The sequence below is a fragment of the Balaenoptera musculus genome, chromosome 3 (genome assembly GCF_009873245.2).
Source record: "Balaenoptera musculus isolate JJ_BM4_2016_0621 chromosome 3, mBalMus1.pri.v3, whole genome shotgun sequence".
NCBI lineage: Eukaryota > Metazoa > Chordata > Mammalia > Artiodactyla > Balaenopteridae > Balaenoptera > Balaenoptera musculus.
In genome coordinates this window covers 63,900,115-63,913,871 of record NC_045787.1, presented here as the reverse complement: position 1 = coordinate 63,913,871, position 13,757 = coordinate 63,900,115, and the positions used below count along the sequence as shown (strand labels likewise).

Genomic DNA, 13,757 nt, shown 5'->3' with positions numbered 1-13,757 from the left:
GAGCACTTAGAGGCCATTGTAGGGTTATTAATTGGCCTAATTTCAATATTGTTGTGTCTCAGGAAATAGGGAGGCCCAAGGAGAGGGACAGAGATGGGGCAATGGCCAGTCAGTGGAGCAGTCAGAACACACACATGTATCAAGTTCGCTGTCTTAATGGGCAGGATTCCTGGCACCCCAAAACAATCACAATACTAACATCAAAGATCACTGGTCACAGATCACCATAACAAATATAATAATGAAAAAGTTTGAAATACTGTGAGAATTATCAAAATATGACACAGAGACACGAGTGAGCAAATGTTGTTGGAAAAGTGGCACCAATAGACTTGCTCGAGGCAGGGTTGCCACAAAACTTCAATTTGTAAAACATGCAATATCCATAAAGTGCAATAAAGCAAAGTGCAATAAAACAACGTAACCCTATAATGTGTTTCAAACAATTGCATTCATTGTTATTTACCATCTTCTGCTCCCCTTTCTTATTGTAGAGAATTCAGAATAATACACTACGGACCATTATTACGGTATATTTGGTGCTAATAGATTTTCATAAAGGTTTCTGAAAACCTAACTACAATTTCATTCATAGCTTTATTTCTATAACAAAAGATGCTGAAAATTTCAAACAACCAACTAAAAATTATAACCACAATATAACTGTCCACGTGCCAGAAACTGTGCTAAACTTTTTGAATGCAAATCTCATTTAACGTATACAATAGCCATGTTAGGTGAGTATTATTATTATTCCTATTTTATAGATAAAGAAAATGAAGTTTGGAGACATTAAGTAATTTGTCTAAAATCCAGCTAGTAAATGGTAGAGTCAGGATTTGTACTCAGGTCTATCTAACTCTGAAGCCCATGCTATTAACCACTATCTTTAATATTTGACAGACCATCATGTTAAACAATGGCTCTCAACAAAAGTGTACCGCCTTCCTGAAGGGTTTGGAGATGATGGGGGTAGGAGAACAAGAAGAACTGTCCTGCCCAGATGCCAACAGAATTAAGCCCCACTGAAAAAATATTGATTTAGAAGCATTCTCCTTAATCTGCATACCTCCAGATATAAAAATTAGGACTATTTTGATTATTTTAAGAAACTTCTTCCTTTTAAAATTTTGAAATTATTCACATGTTTCATTAATTCACATTGCTTTTCTCATCAACTCTGCAGGAAAAATGATGCTTTGCCTTATATAAAAAGTTGAATTATACCAATTCTCTAAACATTGTCACAATTATTTTAAAATTAAAAAATAAAATGGGGGGCTTCCCTGGTGGCGCAGTGGTTGAGAATCTGCCTGCTAATGCAGGGCACACGGGTTCGAGCCCTGGTCTGAGAAGATCCCACATGACGCGGAGTAGCTAGGCCCGTGAGCCACAACTACTGAGCCTGCGCGTCTGGAGCCTGTGCCCCGCAACGGGAGGGGCCGCGATAGTGAGAGGGCCGCGCACCGCAATGAGGAGTGGCCCCCACTTGCCGCAACTAGAGAAAGCCCTAGCACAGAAACGAAGACCCAACACAGCCAAAAAAATAATAAATAAATAAATAAATAGATAAATTTTTTTTTAAATAAAATAAAATAAAATAAAATGGGTGGTACCAAAGTGATTTATGAACGAACCTGAAGGTATGAGTGACAATATATGTACTCTTTAAAGGAGCCTCTACATACAGGGATAAACAAAGGTTTTTTTAAAAATAAGGGGCAAAAAGGGGCAGAGAGAGGCATTAAAAAGTTGTATTAGGAAACTTTTGGGGATGATGGATATGTTCACTCTCATGATTGTAGTGAAGGTTCAAGGTCCGTACATATGTCAAAACTTATCAAATTATACACTTTAAATATGTGCAGTTTATTGTTTGTCAATTATACATCAATACAACTATTTTTAATATAAAAATTAATTTCTGGAGCCTAAAAAGTAAAAGAATATTCTAAGTATTGTCTCCAAACAGTCCCACAAAGCCTGAGATGTAATACAGATGGAAGGTTAAAGGAAATAACCAAGTGACTGATTCACAATTTCCTTCTTAAACTGGGTATAGGACTGCAGAAATTAAGTGGTAAAAATACTAATATTCCAAAATACAGAAGAGAGGGATCTCCTTGCTGGAGCCCCTTTTCCTAATTCAGATCAACAGCATGCACTGAGGCAGGGCTGGGTGAGAAACCACAGTCAACACCACGCAGACACCCAGTCCCAGAAGTCACCCACTGGCCACACAGAGCCCACATATTATACATCACTGGCATGTTGGGTTTGCTCCTCACTGTGTTTAAAAAATATCTTTTTTAATTAGTTGCCAACCTTTAAAAATTTAGATTTTACCCCCAAATCTTTTTTACTTTTCTTGGAAGATCTGGTAAACCCCTGGGCCCATGTTTCCAACCTGGCCTCAGGCCAAGCACTCTGGTCAGCCACAGGCCCCAAGACTCAGTGTCCATTCTGTCTTGTCCCTGGCAGCTTGACCCACTTACATTACCCAACCAGCTCTTCACAGACTTTTGAGTTTGCAGTCCTAACCCTAAGGCTATAATGATTTTCTCTGATGAATGTTTTGTTTTGTTTTGATACTATCTACAGGCTTACCCCCACATTAAAGAGAACAGTCCTTAATTAGAGGTGCAATCCTTACTCCAAAGGGTAGGGAGCTCAGCAGAAAGTGGCAGCAAACAAGAAACTAGACTTAGCCATACCCATCCGTGAAGTAGAGGCCAGGCCAGAATAAAAACAAATCCTGGAAACTGGTTCTTATGGCACTAGTTTCAACAAATTCAGTGAAGAAACTTCTGACATATAATTTGTCTCCTGGAGATCTTCCCCAGAGTCCCCCAACACACACACATACACACACACACACACACACACACACACACACACACAGACCCAATTTCCTCCCTACCTTTCTGCTCCCCAACTCTGCTAGGTCATGAAATGGTAACAGGAATCTCTATTATCCTGCCTCCAACTTAAGATAAAAGAAAAATTCTTTTTTTTTTTTTTTAACCTGGTAAAAAGGGAAAGTTCCCAAGGAATAATCACACAAATTATTACAGGACAAAAGGGGTCAGAAACCTATTCTCATTCAATGAATAAACAGCCAACATTTTAATCATTACATATCAGAAGCATTAATATTAAAGTCAGGAAGAAGACAAAGATAGCTGTTATTACTATTAACATTTTTCTACTCAGTTCATAAAATAGTAGGGAGAAAATTACAAGAAGGCAATAAAAACTCCTCATTTGCAGATAACCTCACTCTACCTAGAAGACACAAGAGAAATCACTGAAAAATTATGAAATTAACAGGAGAATTCAGTTAAGATGACTGAATGGTACAAAATTAATATACAAAATTAGCAGTTCTTTTATATGTCAATAATAATCAATAGAAGAAATAAGATGAATAAAAATTCAAACATAATAGCAAACAAAATTATTAAATACTCAGGAACAAATTAATAAAGATGCTAGTAAGGTCACGTTATCCTAGAGCAAGAGATGCCCTTAAAAGTTTATGAACTGTCCCATCACTAGCTTAGAGAGTGGGGCTAGAATCCACCACAAGAAATTGACTCTATACCTCTGAACCCTCACATGAGCTCCCCTGTCAAAGCTTAGCTGATATACGACCCAAGAGGAATCATGGCTTCTCCTTCCAGTGACAATCTAGATCTGATCAAGGCCTGCATTTCCCTAGCCTCTAGATCTGAATCATAGGAATAAGCTCAAACTGTTCTCATTTTCTCAGATTTTCATATAGGAAACAGAGTTAATCGGCAGAGAATCAGGATTCACCACTTTTTCATGGATCAGATAAAATGTCAAGTAGAGAAAACTTACTTATTCTCTAAGAACAGGATTTCAAGGAACTCTAAAGAGCTTTTGGCAGAGAACCTTACTAAATGTTTTGTGTGGAAATAAATGAGTACATAGACCTTTTACATTATTACTACTGAATAGAATCAAAAGAAAGAATGTTTTGGAAGTATTTATATTATTAAGAAATTCCCAGTGAATACAGTCCTCAATATTTCAGAATTTGTGACTATTTGACTATGGTTTGGTTTCTGGATTACCTTTTCCACTCTCTGGACAAAAGTAGTTCCTAAGAAAATTAATAGTGTAAGCAAATGGTTTGACAGCACCACAGAAGCATCTGTTTACGTTCAGATAATTAATATGCTAACACACTCTTATTATTAAATTAAAGCAGTTCACTAAGGACCTTTTGTAGATAATACTTCATTAGCTTAATTATAATGAGTATATATAGCTGAAGTAATAAAATGGACATCTGTTTTAAAACATTCTTCAATTTAAGCCTTCTACTAAATCAAACTAGCTTTCATACATTACTTTCAATTACTGAGGTTTTTGGGGGGGGGGGACAAAAAAAAACCCCATTGAAATAGAACATAAAATTTTCTTACCTTTGAAGTTCTCCATTCCCAGCCATCGCCTATCTTCTGTGAATGTTTAATGAATTCTGCACAATAATGCTGGAACGTTTCCTCTCCAAAGAACTCATCTTCTTCCATACTAAGTAACAACTGAAATATAAAAACTATTAGCATCAGCTGTGGAATGAATACTGAAAAGAATTCAGCTAATTCACTTATTTCTTTAAACAAACAGAAATTTGGGATGTACATTGGAAATTAACCTCAGAGCCACTCCAAAAAAAAAAAGTGTTTTGTTTCCATCTTTCTCACCCTATCCCCCTTTTTTAATCAGGAAGAAAATGTGATCAACATGAAAACCCAGGGACTTCCCCGGTGGCGCAGGGGTTGGGAATCCGCCTGCCAATGCAGGGGACACGGGTTCAAGCCCTGGTCCGGGAGGATCCCACATGCTGCAGACCAATTAAGCCCGTGCACCACAACTACTGAGCCTGCGATCTAGAGCCCGCAAGCCACAACTACTGAAGCCCACGCACCGCAAGGAAGAGTAGCCCCTGCTCACGCAACTAGAGAAAGCCCGTGCGCAGCAACGAAGACCCAATGCATCCAAAAATAAATAAATTTATTTAAAAAAAAAATGGAAACCCAAAACCTAGCTTTGTATTGATAACAAATACATAGTTTGTCCATAAATTTACTTTCAAGTGTTTATTATCTCACTTCTTCTAAGCTAATGCTTCCAAACAACCTCCTCACACTTCCTTCTCTATCTCCTACCTTAGCTCTTATACAGACAGCATCACAGTGATTAGTGGAGCTGGGCTGTTCTTCACACCTTATATTAGAGTTCAACCCACTAACAAAAGATGTTCTAAAGCCTGAAAGTATTTGTTTTGCAAGGTGTAAGGTGATGATCACCTAATTAATTACCTACTTTACTGAGTCTACAAATGTGCCAAAATCAAGGATTACCCATATATTTGTTATATAAATCTATCCAAAACATGAAACATTGTTTATAGAAAGAAAATTTTAGAGCAGCTGGAAGGAAACTCACAGATTATATAGTTCAAGTCTCTTGATGAGAAAAGTTGGACCAAGTGAATTCCCACATTCTCCTCATTAGTGATAAGCATCATCAGGACAACGAGCACTTGTTAACTGCTTACTATGTCAGGTACTTATGCTAGACACTTCACAGTTCCATTTAATCCTCGCGCAACCCAAAGGCTGCTGTTACCCTCATTCCTCAAATGAAAAAGAGTAAGTAATCTGCTCAAGAATACAAATGAGGAAAAGTTCAAACCCCAGTTTGGCTCCAGGGCCAATGATCTGTCTATACTAGCTGATTCCCAGTCCAGTGTTCTTTCTGATTACTCAAATTTAGTATGACCTACATAAGAATTTGTTCACTCATCCAACAAATACATATTGTATGTAAGTAGTAGGCACTGTGCATAGGTAAAGGTTAGACACACAAAAATGAAAAAATGTATAGTCCTTGCCTTGTAAGAACTTATCTTGAATGAAGCATTGTAGGACGTTGAGCAGCATTCCTGGTCTCTATGCACTGGGATGCCAGTAGCATCCTTTTCCCCAGTTGTGACAACCAAAAATGTCACCAGACATTGCCAAAGGTTCCCTGGGGGACAGTCACTCTATAGCTGATTACTTCTCTGTCTTTCGTGGTTGCAAAAGTGTTTACCCACCTGGCAAACTCATAAACATTCTACAGGTGTCCCTCCAGGATGCTTCCATCAAGATGTACCTTGTGTTTCCCCCACTAGACCATGAACATCTCAAAGACAAGATCCGAGTCTAATTCATCTTGGTACCCCCAGCACCCAGCTTAGTGCCTGGCTCTAGACTGAACCTGATAAACATTTGTTGGATGAATGAATAAGTAAATGAAGTATGAACTGTAAAAAAAAACAAAACAAAAAAAAAACTTATCTTGCAATGAAGGGAGATAACCAGTAACAATAATTACAGCAGAAACTCTCTTATAAGACCAACCTCCATTCAACTTGCCAGATTAATTGATACAGCATCTATTCCCTCTGTAAAACAATGACTAATGTCTACAGCATGCTTTTTATGAAGCATCTCTACTCCTATCAGTTGAGTGTACTTTCACAAACCATATTCATGTATCATAAATACATACTTTAATTAAATGCAACACAAACCAAACCAATAAAATGTAAGTAAAAAAGAAACACAACTGTTATTTCTATGATGTAGACTTCATAAAGACTTGGAAAGAGTATAAAGGTAAGTCTTCATAAGAAAAAACAAACTACTATTGAACTAGTTATAGACAATACAACTGAAAAGATTGGCTGAGGGGAAAAAAATCATACAAATCAAGGATTATGCACTCAGATTGCGGCACAAGTGGCTTGAGTTCTTTCATTTAAACCAAAACTAGAAATTTACAGGATGCATTCCAGGTTCAGTATAATTAAGAATGAACAATGAATTCCAATCAAGTACCCATACTCAAAGAAAATGCCTTGGTCATACACGAGAAAATTCGCAAATGAATGTTTATATGTTTTAAGTTGAAATAAAATGTTTTAAGTACATATGTATCTTTTAAACTCTAGCTTTAATCAAATTTCTCAATTAACAGCTCAACTCTTAATTCTGATAGCAATGGAAAAGAGGACTTTGAGTTAAAGTATATAAACGGAGTGATGCACAGATTATGGTAGGCACAAGAAGAGTTCCTTACAAAGAGGGGATGGTGTGGGAAAGTGTGTGGGGTGGGGGTGGAGATGAATCTTTAAGGTTAAGTAGGAGTTTTTGCAGGGCAAATTGTCAGTGAGTGAAGCACAGGGGTTAGAACAGTGGTCCAAGCGGGGAGGACAGTGTGAACTAAGGTAAGTAAGGGTGTAGAGAACCGCAAGTTTGATGTCACCAACATGATAAAGAGACTATAGTAAGATAGAGATAGTCAAATCCCATGCAAGTTAAATCTGTCTGCCGTCACTAGTGGAGGAGAAGTGGATGGGAAGGGCCTCAAAGATACCAGATAGAATAGTGATGAACTTCCTGAAAGGTCACTTGTGTGCCATACCAGAGTTTGGACTGTCTCCATAGGAAACAGAGAATCAGACATTGGAGCTGAAAAGGTCAGAATAGTAAGTCATTGGTGGTTCTGTGGAGGATGGATCTGAAGGGTACAGCCTGAGGGCAGGGAGGAGAGTTAGAAGCTGTTGCTGGATGAGAGGTCATGAGGACCTGAAGCCAGGCAATGAAATGCAGCAGAAAGAATACGTATCTTAAGGTATGGAGACAAGCTAAAATGAACTTAAGAGATTTGGAAGTCATCTGTTTAAAAGAGACAAATGAAACCATGAGGGTGAATACTGCCCAGCTGGAATGCAATAGCAAATTCTTAATAAGCCTTCTGGTGGGTCATGAAATTTTACACTAAATTTTGTATGTATATGCCTATCTATATTTTGGAAAGGAAAGATTCTATAATTTTCAACAGACTGTTTGAGGGGTCTTAACCAGAAAGTTAGGAACCTCTATGCATAGTGAGAAAAGCAGTGGGTTGAGAAAGAAACCTTCAGAGCAGCAGCATTTAAGGGACCTACTGAGGAAGAGGAACGAACAAAAGAGCTAGAGAATGAGTCAGGCATTAGGAGATCCTAGCAAGAGCAGTGCCACAGAGCCCAGGGTGTAGAGAATAACTAACAAAGAACCAACAATGTCAAAAGAAAAGAGAGGTCCGTTAAGAAAAGGACTGAAAACATCCATGGAGCTTGAAAATGAAGCAGTCATTGAGGACTTAGTGAGCAGTTTCAGCAATGTTGGAGAGAGAAGCCAGGTTGTGGTGGGCTGAGAAGAAAACTGCAAGTGAGGAAATAAGTAAAAACTTTGTAGACTACTTTTCAAAAAATTTGATTGAAAAGTAGATACAAATTGGTAACAGAAGCAGCACACAGGCTTAAGGGAGGATACTGTTTTTCCTAAGAAAGGGAGATATGAATATATGTTTAAGCTGAGCAAAGAGGGTTGGAGAGAGGGAAAAGTTAAAAATACCAAAGAGAGAAAGTGACTGATGAAGCAATATCCTAAAGGGGCTGGGAGGAGATGTGGTCATCAGCACAGGAGGATGGATTTGAACAACACAATTAACACCTTGTCCCTTGCAGAGGAAAGGCATTTGAGGATGAACATAAAAATTAGAGAAGTTTTTCAAATGGCACCCCAAATTAAGGAAGACAAAGTCTGATGATCACAAGATTTTCAGATGCAGGGGTAGAGGATAATGATAAAAGGAGAGTGTTTGAGAAAGCGAGTATAAATTAGGAATTGATGGTGAAGAAGAAGAGAGGACAGCATTTTAAGATGAGCAGATACAAGTGAAGGCCCAGCACAGGTTGGGAGCCTGAATTTGCAGTGCAACACTCTGTGAGGTATTGTGGTTGCCTTCAGCAGTGCTCAGCTCCCCAGGTGTCAGAACAAGCAGAGAGGGCTGCATTGACTATGCATGCAAGTTGAGGTTTTGCTGGGTTGAGTCAGTGTAAGGATAAGGGTGAAAGAGGAAACAGAATATGCTCGTGAGAACAGCTCAGAGGTCCAGATTATGTAGAAAAAGAAAAGATGCCAAGAGAAGGTTAAAGGGGCTGGGAAAATATGGCAGTATCAAGAAATACTGCATATGAAAGAGGGTAAAGGACAACTGCAGTGAAAGGAGGGAAATGGAAGATGGGAAGACTATGAGATTTAGAAATTGAGAAGGTCTCAGCTGTGGCCATGGAAATAAGTTATAAGGTAGCTTGGAGATGAAGGTCACTGGAGCTCACAAAGTTTAAAAAACTATAAGATGTATAATGTTTGCTGTCTTCCACATGGACACTGAAGTCATTTAGGATTATTCTGAGAGCTACTGGGAATGCAGAGCTCTTTAAAAAATATGTAAGTTAAACTAGGAGATTTAGAAATGACAAGGGGCAAATGGTAGAAGACAATAGAGCACAGAGGTGGTAAGTAATATGTGGTATATAATGCCAAGTCCATCAAGATAATCACTAATAAACCAATACCTGTGTTCATGATAGCCAAACACAGCCTTGGATTCCTTCTCAAGATGGCGCTCAAGGCAGCAACTACCAGTGATTAGGGACAGCATGTGAGAAAAAAGTCTACCTTGCCATACCTGGTAGAGCTGAATTTCATGAGCCTCAAAGGAGCAGGAATATTTACATGAGGCTGGAGAAGCAGTAACCTAAAGCTGGCTCTTCAGAAGTGGGGGTTACCAGCAATCTCAGCACCCTGAGCTTTGTAGAGTGGAGGAAAAAGCCTCCATTCAAAGAGTTTTTGGGTTTTGTTTGTTTGTTTGTTTTTTAAGTCAAGTTTCCTTTAAAACAAGTTAGTGGAAGCACTAACCTGTGCAGATGTTAACATCATGTAAGATACGTGTGGAAACATCCACACTACATCCACTCACTACTCCCACCCTGGAGATTCACAATGCACATTTATATGGGGAAACTATTAACTCAGGGTTTCCCAACTCTTTTGACCACAAAATTCTTTTTCCTGGGAACACTTTTTAACATCTTACTCCACAGAATGTAGTAAAGGAAATAATGAATTAAGGGTTTAGACAAGTTTTTTTTTTTTTTTTTACTGTGGATGTGTGCTCCTGAGATCACAATAGAGAGGAATAGGGAAACAGTGGGAGAACAAGTTTGGGAAGAGAAAGCACCAAGTACAGGAACCAAGTACAGAAGAGTCGATAAACTCCAGGGGCTTCTACAAAGGCAGTCAAATGTTTCAAGGGTGTAAGTGAGATCTCCAGTTTACACAAAGAATTCACGTTAACAAGGTGCTTCAGTGCAGATAAAAGTTGAGAAAGTGACATCTAAGAAGTCTGTAAAAGGAAGAACAGAAGCTATCTTAGCAAAAGGAGGAGGTAAAGGGAACAGACTGTGCAAATGCCCAAGAATGTAAGAGAAGGTCTGGTAATTGAAGAACTCTTGTTTGACTGAAATACAGAGGTAGAGGAAGGGTACTGAGAAAATCACAGTTGATGAAGACAAGAGAGCCTTGTAGCCTGAGGGCTCAAAAGGGTTTTGAAATGGGAGTAAACTGATCAGATTTGCATTCTGGTTTCCAAAGGGGACTACAGATCTAACCAGACTGAAGACCAGTTAAAAGGTCCTTACAATCATTTAGGAGAGACAAAATAATGCTAAACAGAGCCAAAGATTGGCAGTAGGGTAGAAGAGAGACGGATTCAAAAGTTATTTTGATAGTGTAGTATACTCATTACAACAACTGGCTGACCTTGATATGTAAGGGATTGATGGGAGAAAAGGTTCAAGAAAGAGTCCTAGCTCTTTGCCTTAAGTGGTAGTCTACTAACTGAAACAGATCCCTCTAGGAAAAACAGGTCTGGGGAGTGAGATGGGTTTAATGTAGCACTACAGAGTTTGAGTTTGAAATGCCTATGGAATACCCAGCAAAGAGATCTAGCAGGAATTTTTAGATGGATCTGGAACTCAAGAGGAAAGAGAAATCTGAGCTAGAAATATTGATTCTAAATCAGCATTTCATAGATAACAGAACACATTTGATCACTTAGGGAGAGGATACAGAACAAGAATAGAAAGACCAAAACAAAGTGGTTAGAGAAATAATTTTTCCAACTATATGATGACCGTGACATATACTGAGAGATACTAAATCAAAGAAAAACTGAATGTAATTCATAAATAATACTAATACATTTTGGAACATTCTATAAATTCCAAACAAACCTTCACTTAATAACAAAATTGAACTAAGTGAAAACACTCCATTCCCTAAGCCCTCCAGTTACTTGAGGTTTACTGAACTCTTCAAAATGTTAGTCAAAACATAAAATTTCACTCAATAGCCATAGTTTATCTAATTAACAGCACTGTGCCACTAGCAAGATGACTGAACATCAAAGCACTAATTAATATTTGGTTGAATACTTTTAAAATTATCTAAGGACCGGGCTTTGCTGAAGGATGTTACATACAATAATAAAAACACTTATGGCTTGATTACAAAATTAGGAATTATATTATATTAAAATGATATCCATCTCAATTCAAATCATCATAATATGGTATAATGAAATATCACTGAGTAATTATTGCCTCTTTGCTCAAGTTAGAATATTTCAACTCATTAAAAATGAAAATATAATTCAATTAACATTTTTATAGGTACTTTTCAAGTTGTAATACTCTTGTCCTTTACCAAGTTCCTAGACTAGTAGAGACAGAAATTAGAATCTTAAGAACTTTCTATTATGAGATGGCTGAAATTATGGTCAAAAATGGAAATAACCACAACTGCAGCTTATTAAGCAATAATGGCAAGAATAATCCTTATTTTGCACATGGAAAACCTGAGACATGTGAACTGCCTATGTTTCCAGACTTAAGCTACCTTCAGACCAGAGGTGACAACAGAACACAGATGAACTCACAGTAAAAGACTACTTCCAATTCTCATCTTATCCTTAACAATGAACCTCTCATCTCTTATTATAAGGAAAAGTCAGAAATGAGTCAGAGCTCTTTCATGTCATAAAGTGTAAGTTGTTAATACATCTATTTTGTTTGAGTTTCACGCTTGCTGAACAGCTGTTTGTTTGTTTTTTTTAAGCTCAAACAATCAAAACTTTAAGTGCTCCAACAGAGGCTAAAGATTGGAAAGGTAGAATAATTTTTTTTCCTCACCAAGTGAAAGAAGTCTTTCTAAACTATAGGTTAGCCCTAAAGTAGACAGTGTGAAGAAGCTTATTCTGCTGCTATTAAATATATCTTTTAAGAAAAGCGGCCCCAATGAATTCTAACACTGTGTATATAATCATTGTTCAAATGATCCTTCTTAATTTTAAAAACAATTTTTTTTCACTACAACTCTCCACATTTTTTTATAGGATTTTTAATCTAATGTGTGGGGAACTGATTCTTTGTTTGTTTTGTGTTTTTGGTCAGAGACATTTCTTTTGATGAATCTATAAATCAATATATATCAGAGTCATAACAAGACTAAAACACTGTAAGACATATAACTAAATTTCTCCAGAACTTAAGATCATTTACAAAAATGTGATTATCACAGAACATATTGTACTATGCACCCCTTTAAACATTAAAGATCATTTTTAACTAATAAAAGTAGGCAACTTCCTCTGCACTTGTCCCTCCTTGCAGCAATTCTGCATTTTAACTGTAGATTTAGACTCTTTCCTAAAAAAACATGCAATTACTAGCTAGGGAAGTGAATTCAACCTATTATCTTTATGAGAATTTGGCTTGAATTAATTTAGATTAGTTAATCACTTACCTAGCAGGATCCTCGGGCAGTGGTCCTCAAATTTTAGAGAGTAAAGAAGCACCCAGGGTACAAATTTAAATGTGGAATCCTAGGCTCAGACCAGAAACATTACCTGATTCTGAAGGCCCCAAAATAAGCATTTGTAATTAGCACCAGAGATACTTTTGAGGATTCATGCTAGAACACGGAGACAAAAGATAGATCATTTTAATAGGGGTATTAACGGGCCTGGATTTCAAGGCATTTGGCAGCCTGGGCAGGGCACAGCAGGTGTGACCCCAGTAATCCAATAAATAGCACAGGAAGCAGCAAAAGAAAGGAAGCTGATTCAGGCTTGGCAGCAGTTGGCCAGCAGGCTCAGCACTCCCTCCTTGCCTTCCTGAAACACATATCTGAAATCAAACTTTAAACGGGATACAACGTTGTACCTAAACTGAAATTGAGGGATTTGAGGTAGCTTTATTGGTAGCTGATGCTTGCTATGGCCTCTGCGGCAAAAGGTCCAGTTAGGAAGAGGGTAAGAAGGCATCTCACTCTCAATTCTATATTTCCTTCAGAAAAAAAGAGCCTGCAGTGGCCCCGCAGCTTGGGGCTGAGGACAGAGTTCATGAGACCGCTTCCTTTCCTCAACTCCCACCATCTTCCAAGAGTTTAGGGAACATCTCCTTCAGTGGGACTTTATGCAGTGGCATGCTGGAGCTGGATTGTATCAAAGAGTCAATAGTTAAGTTTTCAGGAATTTGGGGAGCCAGTTGACATCATGTTGACAGCCTGAAATTGACCACAGTGGGAATATTTACACCACAAAAATTGGCAAATGCCACAACTGGCTTCTAATACCCATTAGTAACTCTCTTTCAAGAACATTCTTTACCAATGATATAATGTTCACGGCCAGAAGTGGAAGGTGTCAGCAATAGGTAGCTGTGGGAGCAGTATGAGCCCTCAGAAGAATACAGTCTCACCACTACACTCAAAAAACTATAAACC

The 13,757-nt window shown here is 38.0% G+C and overlaps 1 protein-coding gene across 3 annotated transcripts in view; it reads right to left on the bottom strand.

Annotated features, from left to right (window-relative positions):
• ATG10 (autophagy related 10) overlaps positions 1-13,757 on the bottom strand; it is a 231,388-nt gene that overhangs the window by 211,989 nt on the left and 5,642 nt on the right. For all 3 annotated transcript variants that reach the window (XM_036849389.1, XM_036849390.1, XM_036849388.1), the window contains exon 2: positions 4,455-4,574. In XM_036849389.1, the coding sequence (XP_036705284.1) occupies positions 4,455-4,562 (108 nt within the window). In that variant the 5' untranslated portion in view covers positions 4,563-4,574. The remainder of the gene's footprint in view (positions 1-4,454; positions 4,575-13,757) is intronic.